General features: G+C 42.2%; 3 protein-coding genes and 1 long non-coding RNA gene across 4 annotated transcripts in view; 2 read left to right on the top strand and 2 right to left on the bottom strand.

The window, feature by feature from the left end:
* Window positions 1–26: 26 nt before the first annotated feature.
* On the bottom strand, window positions 27–1,893 carry LOC120320435 (probable cytochrome P450 6a14). The gene is made up of 2 exons (XM_002089614.4): window positions 643–1,893; window positions 27–586 (listed from the first exon to the last, which is right to left on the bottom strand). Exons 1-2 carry the CDS (start codon window positions 1,745–1,747, stop codon window positions 171–173), a joined length of 1,521 nt encoding a protein of 506 aa, XP_002089650.1. The 5' UTR covers window positions 1,748–1,893; the 3' UTR covers window positions 27–170.
* A 1,783-nt stretch (window positions 1,894–3,676) lies between these two features.
* LOC6528606 (probable cytochrome P450 6a14) lies at window positions 3,677–5,726 on the top strand. The gene is made up of 2 exons (XM_002089613.3): window positions 3,677–5,183; window positions 5,240–5,726. The coding sequence occupies exons 1-2, from the start codon at window positions 4,070–4,072 to the stop codon at window positions 5,653–5,655; spliced, it is 1,530 nt and encodes a 509-aa protein (XP_002089649.1). The 5' UTR covers window positions 3,677–4,069; the 3' UTR covers window positions 5,656–5,726.
* Window positions 5,727–6,651: 925 nt separating this feature from the next.
* On the bottom strand, window positions 6,652–8,379 carry LOC6528607. The gene is made up of 3 exons (XR_001454380.3): window positions 7,534–8,379; window positions 7,220–7,482; window positions 6,652–7,154 (listed from the first exon to the last, which is right to left on the bottom strand). It is a non-coding gene; the product is annotated as an uncharacterized LOC6528607 (long non-coding RNA).
* A 3,132-nt stretch (window positions 8,380–11,511) lies between these two features.
* The window catches only part of LOC6528602 (metabotropic glutamate receptor 2), an 84,853-nt gene continuing 78,743 nt past the window's right edge, over window positions 11,512–17,621 (top strand). Inside the window, exon 1 of the mRNA XM_039371075.2 lies at window positions 11,512–11,934. The gene's annotated coding sequence lies outside the window, so the exon portion shown is untranslated. The remainder of the gene's footprint in view (window positions 11,935–17,621) is intronic.

Here is a 17,621-nt window from a genome sequence, read left to right as displayed (position 1 = left end):
CAATTATTATTTGAAAATACAGCAAATGCAATGCTTATCGTTAACATATATTTCGGTGATAATAACTATTATCTTTGATATGGGGCATTAGGTAGTAATTATTTTTGTATCTTGCACGTGAAAAAGTGTGTTATACAGTTAACCATTTGCTTTAATTTGCATTTCCGTGTCTATATGCGTTCAACTTTTAGATGAATTCCATTTTTGGCCGACAAAGTGGGGCTGCGAGTGTCCAAAATTAAGGGGATTTCTGTTAACTCTGAAACCCCGAACTTGAAGCGCTGAAGCAAGGACACAATGCCAATCTTGGCCTGCATTTTGCCGAAACGTAGACCTATGCAATTGCGGGGTCCATCACCGAACGGCAGATATGCAAATGGGTGGCGGGATTTCGAATTATCAGTCTCAAAACGGCTGGGATCGAAGAGTTCTGGTTGCGGATATAAATCCTGATCGTGGTGAATACTGTGCACAGGTATCAGCAATGTGGTTCCCTTCTCAATGATGAACTCAGTATTGGGGACCTTATAGCTTTCATTTGTTTCCCGCAAAAGTTGCGGGAGAATAGGATGTTTTCGAAGAGTTTCTAAAAGTAAAGTTGGGCTAGCGAATTTCCTTCTGTAATAATAGTATAACTCTTACCAGACAAGACCTGCTCCAGAAAGGACATTTCAGCTAAGGCGTCGTAGGTAATCGTCCCTCCATCCAGAACCCTTTCTATCTCATCCCTTACTTGATTCTGGATCTCCGGCTGCAGGGCTAGTTCGTACAAACAGAATGCCATCGTACTGGAGGAGGTCTCAAATCCAGCCACGAAGAACACAAAGGCCTGGGCAGCCATTTGCTCCAGAGTCAGGCCGTGGGATAGATCGATACCCTGGCCCTTTTTGGCAGCTTCTTGGTCCTCCGCTCGGAGCTCTATTAACTGGTCCATAAAGTCGTTCCGTTTTATGCCGTTCTTGAGGCGATAATCGACGGTGTTCTTCACTGCCGACATGAAGAAGTCGGTCAAATCATCGCGAAGAGCCTTCATTCTTAACTTTTTTGCCCACTTGGCGTTCGTGAATATAAAATTTTGGATCAGCGTAGAATGACGGGGTTCATCGAAGACCATGCGGCCCTTTTTACGGAATTCGGCATTTGGGTCCTGAAGACTGTTGCACTCCAGCCCGAAGGCGCACGATCCAATGACATCCGTGGTAAACCGGGCACAGAGATCCTTTATTTCCACATCCCCATTCTCCACTTCGCCCGCCTTGACCGCCTTTTCCGTGGCGTCGACCAGATGATGACCCACCTCTACAACCACTTCCGACATTTTTTTCATTTTTCCGGAGGTGAAGACAGGTGTGAGCTTGTGCCTCATCGATTTCCATTCATCGCCCTCCAAAGTGAGCAGGTGTCCTGTTAAGGGATCGTCACGAGTGTTGTTGAAGAGGCCGCGATCTTGAAAGTGATGGAAGTCCTTGATCAGCACTTGCTTGATGAGGTCGAGATCAGTGACCATGGCGGCTCGCTTGATGAACAGGAACATTCCAGCAATGGGAGCCTTGCCCTTAAACTTGTCGTATACCCTCTGATTGATGTCGCGTAAGTGGTACTTCGTTCCGATACCCTTCATGTTTCCAATCAACGGTAGGGGGCGCTCATGGGGCACGCCCATTCTGGCCCAATATGTGTAGGTGTTGTGGTAGAATCTATAGGCCAACAATAGGACTAAACCCAATAATGCGAGAGTAAGCAGCATGGCGATTAAGATACTCGTTTAGATTCAGGTTTTCAGAACTATAGTACGCAATAAATGTTCGTGTAAACGGCTATTTTAGCTTTAACGAATATTCTTCGTAGAACGCTAGACGAGAACTAAAATAATGTTTGCCAAAGCGTAAGATATATACAGATTTCGGGAGCTTAATCGGCAATAAACAAAACAATATATGCAAGTCATATATAGGCAAGCATTGATTAGACAAAGCTTTTTCCCATGGCTATATAGTACTATCAGTACTGATAGATAAGGTTGTGAACAAGTACTATATTTGTACACTGCTTAGTTTAAAAGGGTATACTAGATTAATTGGAAGGTTTGTAACATATATGAAAAAACTCTAAAATGTATACATCTGTATATATGCCCAATTGTTATCATTTGTTAAAATATTTATTTATTTTTTGTACACTTTAACATACACATGCATAAATTGCAAAAATACTTAGTTTTTTGCGATAGCCAATAGATTTCTAATGATTTTAGGGCAACAGAAACATTTTAAACATTTTGGTGACTCAAGTTGCTATCAAGAATTGTTGTCTACAACTCAACATGACCACCGTAACAAAAATATCTGATAAGGAGTCAATGAAACGTTTGGCCTGCGAACCTATTGCCACAAAATTGTTTGGTAAAGCTGAAAAGAAATGAAAATATGAGCGTGGGCTCTATAAATGTACTCGTTATCGCAGTGAAAATTAATGCAAATGAATTCTTAGCTTCAAGTTTTTGTTCCAAAGGGAAAAGAGCTGGTGGCCAATTTCATTAAATTAACACATGTTGAGACAGTTTTTTGCAACGGTTGTCTTGTAGCTCAAATGTTTTTCTTAAAGCAGACACGAATGAGTACTGAATGCGCAATTCTATCCTCTTTCCAGGACACTTTTTTATTCGACTCCTAGAGTGTTTGTCTTTTTAATTGAAATGTGAGCCTGGGCGTAAACAGGAAAAGAAACCATCAGTTTATTGACAGGCTGTTGATGATTCGCTAGACGGCTTTCCTTCTGCCTTTTGGCCTTTCAATCCTTTAACCTTTAATTAAACTCGGCCGTTACTGTCCAGAAATCAACTCAAGCGTAAACCCAATAAAACTAACACTAAATCGAGCCGCTGTTGTCACTGATTTCCCCAGGCTTATTACAAAGTTGCCGAAAAATTTACGCGTAAGCGATTGAAGGCCCATTAAACGCTATGCCACATGGGCAGCGTGCTTTCAAGTGGTTGGTTCCCCCAGCTTCCTCCATGCAGGACTTCTATCTGCTCCCAGTGAATAATAAAACGAAGTCGCACCTAAAAGCATTTTGTGACCTTCGGCAGGCGTGTGTGGTGTTCTTGGTGCTTAAAGGATTTGGGCCTAATGCTCACAGCCCGTTTTATGCCGCTAATGCGCCATCGGATCCCATCGACATAAAAATCGTAATGCCGCAGTTAAGTGCAGCTCGAGTCATAAAACAAAAGCTGGAATTAAATAATAATGCAGGGCCAATGACAATTATGCTTATTAAAATAGATGCTTCCTGCTGATTTTTATCGGTTTTCGCTTAATCAGGGGAATAGTTAAAAGCAAACCAGATATTATTATAAATCGTAGTCACTGTATCACAACATCTTCTGATATTTAACATGTATATATGTACATAAGTATGACTGGGGATGCTTAGGGCACACCAATTTATAATATTTTAAAATAAAAACTAATTAGGAAGCTATCTCTCAGTGTGAATCACGTTTTATTGATGCCGGCTAGTTAAAAATTACTTATTGTGTCTAGTAATTCTCTTACAAACTGGTTGTACTTTTAGACTCTAAACTAAACAAATTTTTTGTTTATTTTGTTTGCGAGAAATCAAGCTCTCTAAAGCATTGCAAAGCTCTTTAGAAAAACAATAATATCATCGTGCCTCAGTTGTTCCCAAACGCTGATTCAGTGAAGTCGGCTAGGCGACCAGTTTACTGTGCGGAAAAAAAGTTTCGTCAGCCTTTAGACGGAATTCCCTCTATTTGTTGACCAAATTCAACAACATTCATATATTTAACTACAACATTTTTATTCGAATTACCAAATAAATGGTGTCTAATGTTCCAGTACTCGTTTGGTTTGACTGCATTATATAATTGGGTACATCGATATTCGTTTCTAGTTTAAGCAATTCATGATTAGTGCCATCGCAAATGTTTTTAGAAAGATAAGGAGTTGTCAAAAGCTCTGTCTGCTTTGTATATAAAGCCAAACTAAGCGGCAAAACGATCAGTGTTAACACAAGTTTTATCAAGAACAGTGTACAGTGACCGCTCGCAATGCTGTTTACAATCGCCCTTTTGGGCGTGGTCTTGGCCTTGGCCTACAGTTTGCATGTTAAAATCTTCTCTTATTGGAAGAAGAAAGGTGTTCCACACGAGAAACCTCTGCCTCTGGTTGGAAACATGAAGGGAATCAGTAAGAAGTACCATTTCCGCGATATCAATCAAAGAATCTATAAGAAGTTTAAGGGAAAGGCTCCCATCGCCGGAATGTACATGTTCTTTAAGCGAACTGCCATGATCACCGATCTGGATTTCATCAAGCAGGTGATGATCAAGGACTTCAGCTACTTCCAGGATCGTGGCGCTTTCAACAATCCCCGTGACGACCCCCTCACGGGCCACCTGTTTTCACTGGAGGGCGATGAGTGGCGAGCGATGCGGCACAAGCTGTCTCCCGTTTTTACCTCTGGCAAGATGAAGCAGATGTCGAAGGTGATCGTGGACGTGGGTCTTCGCCTGGGCGATGCCATGGATAAGGCGGTAAAGGAGGCCAAAGTGGAGGGCGGCAATGTGGAGATCAAGGATCTCTGTGCCCGGTTCACCACAGATGTCATCGGATCGTGCGCCTTCGGACTGGAGTGCAACAGTCTCCAGGATCCAAATGCCGAGTTCCGACAGAAGGGTCGCGAAATATTCACCAAGCGTCGTCATTCCACGCTAGTGCAAACGTTTATGTTTACCAACGCCAGGTTGGCCAGGAAATTGCGAATGAAAGTACTGCCCGATGATGTGACAGAGTTCTTTTTGTCGACGGTAAAGAGCACCGTCGACTATCGTCTCAAGAACGGAATAAAGCGTAACGACTTCATTGAACAAATGATAGAGCTCCGAGCGGAGGACCAAGAAGCTGCCAAAAAGGGCCGGGGTATCGATCTCTCCCACGGCCTGACCCTGGAGCAAATGGCTGCTCAGGCCTTTGTGTTCTTCGTGGCTGGATTCGAGACCTCTTCCAGCACCATGTCATTCTGCCTGTACGAGCTGGCCCTGCAGCCGGAGATTCAGCAGCGGTTGAGGGAGGAGATCGAAAGTGTGCTGGCCAATGTGGAAGGAGGAGAGCTGAGTTACGACGTTCTGGCTGAGATGAGCTATTTGGATCAGGTGCTGTCTGGTAAGTACGCATCCACACATCTAAATCAACTGATTTTAAGCCAAAACATCTTTCAGAAACTCTTCGAAAGCACCCCCTGCTGCCCCATCTCGTTCGAGAGGCTAATCGAGACTACAAAATTCCCAACACAGATATTGTGCTGGACAAGGGCGTCCTTGCCCTGATTCCCGTCCATAATATTCATCACGACCCTGAGATATATCCCGAACCGGAAAAGTTCGATCCCAGTCGCTTTGATCCGGAGGAAGTCAAAAACCGCCATCCGATGGCCTACTTGCCCTTTGGCGATGGACCTCGGAACTGCATTGGACTGCGGTTCGGAAAGATTCAGGCCAAGATCGGACTCGTCTCGCTGCTTCGACGTTTCAAATTTTCAGTTTCAAATCGCACTGAAGTTCCTTTGATACTTTCAAACAAGAATTTTCTGCTGGGTACTGATAACGGCATGTACCTGAAAGTTGAAAGCATTTAAGTATGCTTGACATAATATAAGTTATCTGCAATGTTTAAAATAAAAGATAATAAGCGCAATGTACACCGAAATTGTTTGGGCTGTTATTTATTGAAATATTTTGTTAAGGTGGAAGCTGTAACCGAAACTTTGTTAATTAAAAAGGTAAAAATGCCCGCGGCTGAATCAGATACCAAAACAAATTTATTAGTTTGTTTAGCAGCCAGCTAACTGGTATAAACTTGTTAAGCTAAATTGTAATTTTCGCTACTTTATTTCTACTTTGGCTGCTGGCGGCCAGCAGCAAGTGTAATGAATTTTAAAAGGAAAGTATCTAATGGTACTTACAACATATCCTTTTAGGTACACAGCATTTAAAAGCGATTGGGTCTAGGATTGCCCAGAATACAATCCTCAAAAAGAATGACAAAGTATTCTCCCGCTAATCTGGAGCCAAAATCCGGCTAAAACTTTTCCGTGACTCGCCCACTAATTTGCTCATTTCTCATGTGTTATTTGCCAGCTGCTAACCGAGTACGACTGTTTTGACAGAATTGCATGTGCTGTGCAATATGTTTACCCTGGATTCACCATTCGCGGGGAAGGATGGAGCCATTCAGCTAGGAGTAAGTTTTTGCCATGGCACTTTTTGATAGTGCAGTCACGCCACAGAATCCTTGGGGCAACGAAACAAAGCAAGGCAAAAAACTTGGAGCTGCAAAACAAATGGAATAATTAGCCAGAATAAGATGAACTTCCTCACGGCAACAGGAGAACTCATAGACCAGGTGCAGTGGGTGAGGCCAGATTGGTATGTGTATTCCCTTGGAGATAACCAGGCATTTGTATCTGCTTCCAGTTCTCTGTTTTTCCAGCTTTAAGCTGAGAAATTCTATAAAAACGGTCTTGGAATCCCCACTGCATGACCAGCGGGCGAAAAAGTGAAAAATAAGACCACGAAAGCTCCCATCTCCCAGCTCCCAGAAAACACAGGGTGGCTGTTTCTGGGCCTCCGTGTTTTTGTATCTTTGTATTTTCAAGACTGACTGGACGGCCATTGATTCGCTCAATTGGCGGAGTTGTCTATTCGGAAAACAGCTGCCGTGATGGGGCGGAAAAAATATAATATCGCATGCCTCCGTGGGCGCTTTCGCACTTCCGTTTTTGTTTATGCGGGCAATAACTCATTTAGGCCAAATTCCTTTTCTTTCCACAGGCCATTTGAGCCCATGCCCTGATGCCTCATCATCTTCGGGGGAGTGGGTCCAACGCCTGTGTTCTCATTATTATGTTATTTACATTTATTATTGATTGATAACAAATTGCTAAGCATTGACTAACGAGCGCATATTGTGGCCGAAAGGTCAAAGTGTCGGGATCCACCATCGCACCTATTTTCCCAGCCCAAAAGTCCGGCTGGTGCACGTAATTATGTGAAATTTCCCGGACGGAGAGTTGTATCTGGAGACTCCTCCGCTTCAGGTCGGTTAGTCACGTCGTTTTGAGGGGGTTTTCTAGTGCTGAAAAAGTTATTGAGACGCGATGAAATGAAACAATATCAAATGAAATAATATCAGACGAGTACCTGAACTACCAAAACCCAACCACACGCAGATATGAGCTCAAATGTCTTAAATATGTTATATAAATAAGGTAAAAAAGTGTAAACCTTTGTTCAGAAAATGAACTTCTTGGCTTTAAATGAACAAGTGATATTTATTTTTGATAATACCAACTTAGGGTATTTGTGGCTGGTCTTCGATCACGCCTTCCCTCCACTTCCTGGCTGACCCAGAGATTTATGAGCTCCGTAATGGCATAAATCATGGTTAGGTTACATTCATTATGCTTAGGAGGAGCCGGTTAGAGGACCTGCGGAGAAATTCTGGCGAAGCTTACCTTGGCGGGCTGTGCTGAGGTGCTCAAACGGTGTTGAACTTTTATGGCCAAGTCGGGAGTTTTGTGAGCTCTTCGCAAAATAAATGGCGTCGGCCGAAAGCCATACAAATTGCTAATTACTTGAGCTGCTAGGTGTTTGACTCACTTGAGTGGGCTTTGGCCAGTTGTGGGATCTCCTGGAGTGGCGATGACAGGACACTTTACAATTTCATTGGTCGCTTTATTTGCTGTTGTTGTTGTTTGCTGGATGTTTTCCCTGGGCGACCATATAAATTATAGGAAAATATTAGCTGGCCGATGCGGAAAAGCATTGAATGCAAAGGCATTTTTAGATTGCCTTGGCAACCAGGAGCACTGGACTGGAATAGAGTGGTTTTGTGGCTTTGTTTTTCCATCTGCATTATCAGCCGCTTGCTGTAAGTAAAATCCACTTTTGTGGCTTGGTATTTGTACTTGCCAAAATAAAAAAGAACGTTCAATTATTTTGCCATGTTTTGTTGTCTGTAGTTTTGTGAACGGCGTCCGTCCCCAAACTCAACCCAGACCCTTTTAGATGTGGAATTGTTTATTGCTTGGCCGTTCTGCTGCCGAGTTTCCTTTGGCAATTGATTGTGAGTGTGGACACAATCAATTTTTCCAAATCGTTTGGCAGACGACACGCATTAAGTCGTCAGAGGACACCAGCAGCTGGCCAATTCAGCCAGGCAATAATTTATCATTCCGTTCGGGGTCTAATCAAATCAAGTCCTGATTTGATAAAAAGCCAACGCGAAACGGGATGTCAAAGGGCGCTTGTCTGCTTAACAATTTTTGTTTCTGGCAAGTCGCCAGAACAAATCCGCTGACATAGTTTTCGTCGAGCGACTTGATTAATGGCATTACTAGCTGCCACATACGTAGCAGGGCACACACGGCGTATGCTCATTTTGCGGAGCATCTGTTGCGACGACGTGAGTCCACGTCAACGGGTTGTCACCGGCAAAAGTACTGTGCCTGTGCTCATCCTCCGCGTTTCTGCAGCTCGGCAATTTTCCGGCTCGACAGGTGCTATTAGTCTACTAACACCTTGATGTGTTGCCTTTGGCTGGGACAGCTCAATTGGTCTTCGATTTCTCGATCGAGTGCACTCCATTGAAGGCGCCTTGCACTTTTGGACTCTGACTGCAAACCGAAGCTGATGTGGCAAAGGGTTGTCCTCTCATTATGTCATTAGCAAGATGTGCTCCTCTTTGGCCAGATGCCTAAAAGCTGGATAAAAGGGTCTGGAAAGTGCAAGGGGAACAGGAATACAAACTAAGTACGAAATAGAACACACCATCCTTGTTTCATTTTGGTGCTTGTACAATAATTTTTGTATTGCAGAATTTCGTTTAATGTTATCTCTTTAATGGAGTTTTCGATTTATATTATCACCTGTTTTGTTAGCTTCCCCACGTACAAATCCTTGGGGATAGTAACGAGACAAAATGCAGTTCAATAAATTTGTAGCAGAAGGAATTTACGAGCTGGGTTTTGTAATTCCATTTGCAACACTTTTCAGAATCCCAGTTACCAGCTTACAGCAAACCGTGCGTAAAATTGTAGTACCAAACATTTTTTGGCGTAGTCGAACACATTTCCTTGCATTTTTATTTTCTGACATTGTTCTTTCATATCCTTGGCTTGCTGAATGTTGATTAACTTTGCGAAAACCCAAAAAAAATTCCAAATGTAAGGAAGCTGTAATTGGTACAATGTTTTTACAAGCTGCCCAAAAATATGCAATAAATCGACAGAGAGAAAGCTCAGTTTATCAAATGTACAAGAAAGCTAGTTTGCAGGCCTAAAGATAATATATCTTTATATTCATACACGTATGATTCATACCAGAGAGCTGCAACGAGTCAAACATATTTGTTCATATTCGATACAAATACACTGATTTGGACTCTCAATGAATTTCATAAACGTATCCTGTTATATTTTCATATATTTGTAGGTTTGACATGCGAAAATTAATTATGTTATGAATAGGTGGGAGACATTCTTATCATTAAGCACAAGAAAGACAACTATATTTGACAATCTTTGTTAATTATTAAAATTAATTATCAATAGCCAAGTCGAACTGGTCGAACCTATCCGTCTGATTGTCAGTCTGTTTGTATGAACGCCTTGATCTAAGAAACTATAAAAGCTGGAAAGTTGAGATGAAGGATGCAGATTCCATAGACGTCATGTTTGCTTATTTTTGTTGCCACGCCCACTCCAACGCCCACAAGCCGGCAGATTCTGCCACGCTCACACCTGTGAAAAATATTTTAGGTTTTTTTCGTTTTATTTTTCTTTTTTTTTAATTTTATATTTTTCCTTTCCAATTTCTATCGATATGCCAGAAAAATGTTGAAATATCTCGTTCGCACCTCCACCAGCCGAGTAACTGGTATCTGATAGTCGGGGAAGTCGACTATAGCGTTCTTTTATGTTTGTTATTACTAAACCCATTAAATGCTGTAATAATTAAAAAGCGGTAAATGTTGCTGACATATGCCATTTATAACTTATAAATTAGTAGTTCTACCCGTAATCGTAAAGTAAAACTGTATACGGGATTTGTTAAAAAGTATGCAACAGTTGACACAAGCGTTTTATACCCTATTAGGTCATGTTTTCATCAGAAATATTAGTAAATATCCATAAATAAATAAATATCCTTCAATGTCTAAAAGTTGTTAAATTCTGAATTCTATTTATTAAATCTTTATGGGCAATCATGTAAACTCCACTTGATTGGCCTTGTCCGTTAACTTGAAACATCTCCCTCACATATATGTTTTGGTTGAATACCTGGTATCTTATAGTCGAGACAGTCAACTTTCCCGTGTTGTAATTTAATTACTATGGCCACCTGTTGAATTTTCACCAAGGGAATTCAGGGGTCAACCGTGTGCGCATTTTCTGAGCATCAATTGCAAGGCGGTAACTTTTCGGCGATTAACCCGATCCCGACTTGGCCCGTGGCACTTGTTTACTCAAGTTGTGCTGACATTTTATGCTGTCGCTTGCAATGTCTGTGGACAATTATCGCATATTTGCGCTGTCCATCTGTGTCGCAGAGAAAGTTATCTGGCATTGACTCCGAAATTGTATTCGACTTTTGGGTCATATATGGCTAACACGTTCGTTGGCCCGTCATAACCGAATTATCTCGAGTTATGTTCGAACGCTGAACTGTTGGCTGAGTCGTTGACACTTTCGTGCGTCTAGAATGCCACAATTGAAGGGGATTAAGGCAATGGTCAACGTTTGCTTCACAATATGGCAGGCAGGGAGGCAGCTGCCTAGCTTGCCCGGGTAATTTATGCGAGTTTCTTGTTTTGGCTCGTGTTACTTTTTATTTTCTGGTGCCTGCCAAGCTCATTTGCCTCAATGACAAACGGAGTTGGCAACAATTGTAAAATACATGACAAGGGTCGTGCACATTATATTTTGTGTGGGGCAACTTTGCCGTGGAGGCGGGCTGCCACATACATAGAAGACATCTAGCCGGGCAATTTCCTTGAAGGCCCTGTCTTGGGGTTGTGAGTTATATGTGCAACTTAATTTGTTGCTGTCACACCTGTGGCTTCCGCCAATGGAAAGTGGAAAGTGGCAAGTGGCAAGTGGCAACCTTGGCCCTGTTTGACATGAATTTATGAGCAACGCCTGCATAAGGTGCCTGGCTGGGCTGGCTTGGGTTGGCTATAAAAACGGTTAGCAGATTTAATAAAATATATTCGGTTAAATAAATAGATTGGCATGACAACATGTCCCAGTCCCTCGGACTTAAGAGAGTTCCTCGCTTAAGAGATGAAACCGCAGGCTGTAAGTAACTCCTGGCAACGCAGCACGTGTTGCACGGCTTTCGCTTTCATCTGCGCAGCATCTCTGCTAAAATTTCCCTCTGTTTGGCCAAAATGTTAGCGGCTTCGAAGCTTCGGGCCCTATTTCAGTGTGCGAATACCCCCCGTTGTCCAAGGACGTATCCTCGTCAGAGCGCGGGAAAAACTTAAACGGCCAAAAGGACGAGTTCATTTTGTGAAAAATAAATATTTAAGGATTTGGTTGCCTTTCTGTGGCTGGTTGTCATCAATAAAACGAATTATGTACGCATGAACAAATTCGATTTAAAATTAACTGCCCACATGGACTGTTTATTCAAATATTAAAGACAAATATCAATAACTCACCGATCAAATGTTGGATGGTATTGATATTTATACGGTTGAGTGATAAGTAATTCAAATAACCAAAATTAAGGATCAACTCCGTCCCCAACAAGAATTACAAACTAAAGAGCCTTGAAGGAATTCTTTGATTCAAAAGGATTTCCATTCTTAAATTGTATACAGAAATTTTTAAATTTCCCACCCAAAAGTAAATGTAAGTAACTGAAAAGCCGCTGGTAAACAAGTGCTCAACTCCCACAACTACGTATTCGAACTTTTTGCCATATTCAAAATCCTTTCAGCGTTTTGTTTTTTGCGTTGTGCAACTTCAGTTCAAAAACTGAACGGGGCGGGCTGTCTGCCTTTGGGCAAACAATTAGGCCAACGCGGAAAAGTGCAACAAAAAGTATCCGAGATAGCAATCAATTTTTCCCCTCGTTCGGCCAACCAAAGAACACATGTCCCTCCAATAGACCACTTAATAAAGCGTCAAAATAAGCGGCCGCAGCTTGATTTATGGTCAACGCGTGTGTGAGTTTGCGGTCTGATAATGCGGCTGAGAAAAGAAATATCAAATTCTGTATATATTTTGTGGCCAGCAATTTATGGGCGCTAGCCAGAATTATTGCTATTGATTTAGAAGCGAGAAGAGGAATTGCCAAATCCCCTAGGGTTATTGGCTGACCATAAAAGTTGGCCCATAAAGCATTTTCGCCACAAGTAACTGCCCAAATAGTGTATCGTAGAATTCGGGCATTATAGGCTAATTAAAATTCTATTGTCGAAAATTGGAATTGGAATTGAATTTTCCAATTATTCGAGGCTTAGTTGCATATCAGCCAGTCCATTTGTTAAAATTATTGAAATGCACATTTCTCGGCTAAACGCCCATTTAGAGAATTCGGGGATAATGGAAGCACTGGCATACATCAATTCATTAGTACCGTCATTAGGTGGTAAATAATATCTAAGCGAATGTTTCTGACGGCAAACAATGAGCCCCAATTTCATTCGCGGGCAAGCAATTACTCGCATTATTTCGAAATGCGGTGGTTGTTATGTGGAAAAAATCGCATTTCATTGCAGCAGAGCTACAGGGAGGGTGCGTTATTAAATTGCATTTTTCAAACCAAACAGCAAATGACACAGCAGCAGCAGCAAAAGCAGCATCATATTAAAAGGATTCCCTTTGTTCCTTAATTGTCATGTAAGCCGAGCTGGGTTATCTTGCAAACGGGCTGACCTTTTTTCCTTATGCGCCTGGCGAAAATTGGGTTAAAAATGCATGCATCAGAAATGGCAGAATGGCATGTATGAGAAAATTAAAATTTAAAATTGTAACCCATTCTGTTTGTACATACATTACGTGCGCTTGCAGCTACAAGGTTTCCTCTGAATGTTTGCCGAATAAAATTCACACAAAAGCTAGCTCATTACAAATATTTTCGCACTAGAGGTGCAGCTGGTCGCCATTTTTCCACTCATTCAGTGGCGTCCAAACAAAAGAGAGCCATCGGCACTCTGCACACTCTTCCCGGCCATTTTTCCAGCTTTTCCGCCTTCCCCTCCCCGCCATACTCCGCCCTTCCCCCACACTAGAACGCTACTTTCAGCGCCAACGCATTTGCATCGAGTGGTGAAACAATCTTGCAGCTGCTGCTCGTGAAACTTACAGGAGCAGCCGACAGGAACTTTCGCAGACTCGTCGTTATCCTCACGAAGTTTCATGTTTATTCCCTGTACGTGCGAAGTGGCGACCGGCAGGACTGCACATCATTGTCAGCCAATGATTCCGTATGCAGGAGCCAAGCCATTTCCGGACTCCTCCACGTGTGCTGATGCCTAGCGGGAAACTTTTAGAGCATTACTTTCATTTGCATAAGCAGTTCGATAGCGTTGCTGCAGCTGAAGGAAGGTGCCAACAATCTTGAGTTGCTCTTACGAAATTTGAAATTCTAATTAACAAGTCTTTGCAAATCTTAAATTAATTTTAACATATAATATTTTTTATATAATTATATTTATTATATGAATATACCATGCATTTTTTTTGGATTTTTTCAATTTAATACTAGGGGATGTTGTTATCCAAACCAAACAAGGTAGACCCGCTGAGAAGCTCACAATATCAGCGGTGCAGGGTATTCCATACCATACATAATATGGTCTTATCCCTCTGATATTTTAATAAATTCGCGATAATGTGCAAACTTTTTGTCTGCAAAATTGTGTGAGTTTTTCACGGAGCCGCTAATTTTGCGTTCCCATCTCGCGATGAGCACTTCTGCTGAGTGCCGCTGCCATTACGGTTTATTAGATGCAGGCGTGGCGCTTCGTGGAACAGGAGCGGAGTGGGTTGTCCGTGGAGCAGCTCGTCGCATGCTCCAGGCATTCCGGTAGAATTTTGTAAGCTGTGGATGTGCAGGCGGCGCCAACGACCGTGACAACGACGTGCACACGTCACCAATTATGCCCACTACGCCAAGGGGGCGTGGTCCGGGCCAGAAGTGGCTTTTGGCCTTGCCAAGGACGGCTTCGTCTTCGCATTGTTTCGCTCTGCTCGGCTCAGCCGCTCCCCTTGCACTTTTTTTATAAACATGTCATTGTCGGTCCCGGGATCTTCATTTAAAATTCAATGGCGTATGCGAACTGCGTGATTTTAGCCCTCCGCCGCATTCCGTGCCTCCATGCCGCGAATTCCAATCACGGTACAGCAGGAGCAGGAGCTGGAGCAGCAGGAGCAGCTGGAGGAGTAGGAGGAGCAGGAGTGCCCCGCCCAACGTGTCGGCGAAACATCCCAAATATTTGCATTTGGCGTGGTTGGAGAAAATTTGTCGCGCTAAATTCAAAAGAGATCTCCTGTCGAATTCACAACAGCAAATCTCGCAATTAGTGACATCGCGGGTGGCAGATACGCGCTGCAAGAAGTATATTGCTTTTATCGCATGGGTCCTGGAATTTAGAACGCTGTCAGCAGCACATTCAAATAGGTTTTAGGTACAGGTATTTGTTGGATCAGATATTGACAATACATTTTCCGGAAATTTTACCAGTTTTCTGTTCCCCTATTTTTTGGCTTAACTATATGCTGTATATTACCTCTGTTCTTCCCCATGGAGTATTTCTTGATTGCTCTCTTTATCGCAAGCGCAATTTATCCATTTTTTTAAAAAATGTCAATCCGGAAACTTACTGAATCTCTTTTATGTGAAAAGAAATTCGTAAACATCCTATTATGTTCGTATTCACAATTACAAGTACTCTTAAGAAAATAGTATTCTTTGAATTCAAATTATCTAATATAGAGCTCTTGATAAATATTATTTAATTATCATTAATTCTTATGAACAAAGTAAGAATGCGCCTTCGAGGAAATGAGGGAATATAAGTGCAGCCCACATATATACGCGTATGCCACTTCATCCAAGTTTTCATCATTTCGTTTAGGATTCGAGGGTCCTTTCGCTCGTTAGTCGTGTGTAGAGAAGCACTTCCAGAAATATCCTTCTCCTGAATAAACGTTTATCTCCTGATAAATGCCCGTCTGCTCGGTAGAACCATGGTAAACTTTCGCTGTGATGTGGAAGGAAAAACTCTTGAGCTTCTCCTGCGCACACTTTTTATGCCTCGATTGACTTAAAGTCCAGTGTCGAGTGCCGGCATTTTATAAGGCTTAACCCACCTGCCCTATCCGCATCCGCATCCCCCCCCAGCATCCCCAATCCGCTGCTGATGTTGCAGTTTTCCGTGCTGCGCCCAGTAGGCCATTTGGCCGGACTTCAAGTGCCTGCTTCTGGCCATTGTTGTCCGCTGTTTTAACTGTTGCATTGTGGCCAGGCCATTTAATTTGACGATGTCTGCCGGCCAGTGGCAATATTGTTAGTTTACTGTTATTGCCGCGACTGATTCAATGACTGCGACATTATAATGCAGTGTAGTTTAATTGTTTCGATTTGCATTCAAAGCAAATGAAATATTTTGTTTTAATTTACAAAATTAATTAAACGTGCCATCTGTTTATGCGCGATAATACAATAATTTACAGTCAACGTGGTTTGCATGGTAAATTTTACAATTACAAAATTTGGTATTATTCTCGAAACTAAATCACGCGAGCACATACACACACATTGCGTTAAACGATTTAATGATTTCGCCCATAAAATTTACGCCTTTTGTTATTAAACTTTAAGCTGTCCAAAAGCCAATCAAAAGTGTGTAAAACTTCTAAGGCCCACGCACCCCGCACGTAATTCTCACGCACACAAGTATGCAATAAATTTGGCAGCGTTTTACGACTGCTCATCGATTTGCTGACTAAAGAAGCTAGAGGGTTTGAAGAAAGTGGGCGAAATAGCAAACACCAACCGCAGGTACACATTCTGCTAAGGAAAATGGAAAAGGACGGCTGTGGGCACCGCACAAAAAACTTTAATTTTATTGCATTGCCATGGATATTATTGGGGTTTAGGTTTGATGGCGAATTGAAGATGGAAACAGCAAGCAAGACTTTCGGCTGTTGTCCTTCCTTGTTGAAGTGGGTCAACAGTGCTTCCCCTTTTCGATAGCCACAAAAAGCATAGACTTCTTAAAGTTCATATTCATTATTTTTTTGGTTCTCACAAGGAATCACTTAAAGAGGTTTCCTGTTTCAATTTCAGGGTTACTTTAAGCTAATTCTTATTCGGAATAGAAATTCTTATTCAAAATTAATATTGAAAAAATTGTATTTAAAAATTGAAAAATATGTTACTTGAGGTCAGCTCTTTAATATAAAAGATTTCAGAGAAAGCGTGCCACAGTGGCCATTAAGTCATGATCAATTTGAACTGTAAGGCGGTGTGCTTTAATACCAAAAACTTACATTTATTCCCATAGTTTTAGCCATTTTCTCCGCCAAAAGCGTTTGGCTATCGGAGGGCGTTAAATCTAGCACATAATAAGGTTCTGGCAGCAGAGGCGAGGATCCAGGATATGCGGATGCGGAGTCCTGTGGACTCGGAATTGGTTCAATTTCGGGCTTGCCTTTTAGCGCAACGTAATAAAACAGCATAAAAATGTTGAGCATGTGGCGCTTATTTATAGTGTATGGCTGGCAAATGTAGTTTGTGCCTGGCGGGGGAATCCCCCGCTAAATCTCCGGGTGGAACCTCAGCCACGCCCCCGGAAAGGCTGCCTGTTCAAACATTTTTTTATGTGTTTTATACAAATGCCTTGTCTTTGTGGGCTTCACTGAGCATAGGGGGCGCATACGCAACATTTGAGTGGCGCCACACAACAAGAGATTCCAATGAGAACGACAGCAGGAATGGCCGTAATGAAGACTATCAGATGGCCATAAGGATCGGGGGAGGCCATTGTGGCCTTTGTTGTGCCTTCAATGGGAGTTGGCTGCGTGCTTTCCGCATCTATTCTCTTCTTTTTATTTTTATTTATATTTTTCTTGTTATTTTTATTTTGAGCGGTTTCTGGTTTAAAGCCAAATAAAGTCAGCTGCCATTAGCCAAGTCAGGGTGGACACATGCACTAAGCAAAATTAATTAACAGATCCTGTTACTTGACCCAGATCTCTGCTCCTCGCTTGATTTGCTTTACTTAATTAATCAGCAGTCAAGTGTGACTGCCGGATGAAGTGAGCCCGGATGTGATGCTTCCAGAAGCTGCTGACGCTGTCAGGAGCAACGGAATGGCCTGACAATATTTTCCAATTAGGCGTGAGGCTTATTTAGCCGGCTCTTCGGGTGCATTTGTGTGTGAAATTATCGCGTGCAGTAGTAAATGATCTGCGGCAAACAATGAAATTCCAGAGAAAAGTGGACCCGAACTATCTTAAGCTCCTGGACGTGTCCTAAATGCTTTTTGGAACTGTTAGTCATCTGAGCCCCACAACAAAGAAACTAA

The sequence above is a fragment of the Drosophila yakuba genome, chromosome 2L (genome assembly GCF_016746365.2).
Source record: "Drosophila yakuba strain Tai18E2 chromosome 2L, Prin_Dyak_Tai18E2_2.1, whole genome shotgun sequence".
Taxonomy (NCBI): domain Eukaryota; kingdom Metazoa; phylum Arthropoda; class Insecta; order Diptera; family Drosophilidae; genus Drosophila; species Drosophila yakuba.
The sequence above is the reverse complement of the archived record's forward strand: the minus strand, read 5'-3'. Positions and strand labels throughout refer to the sequence as shown.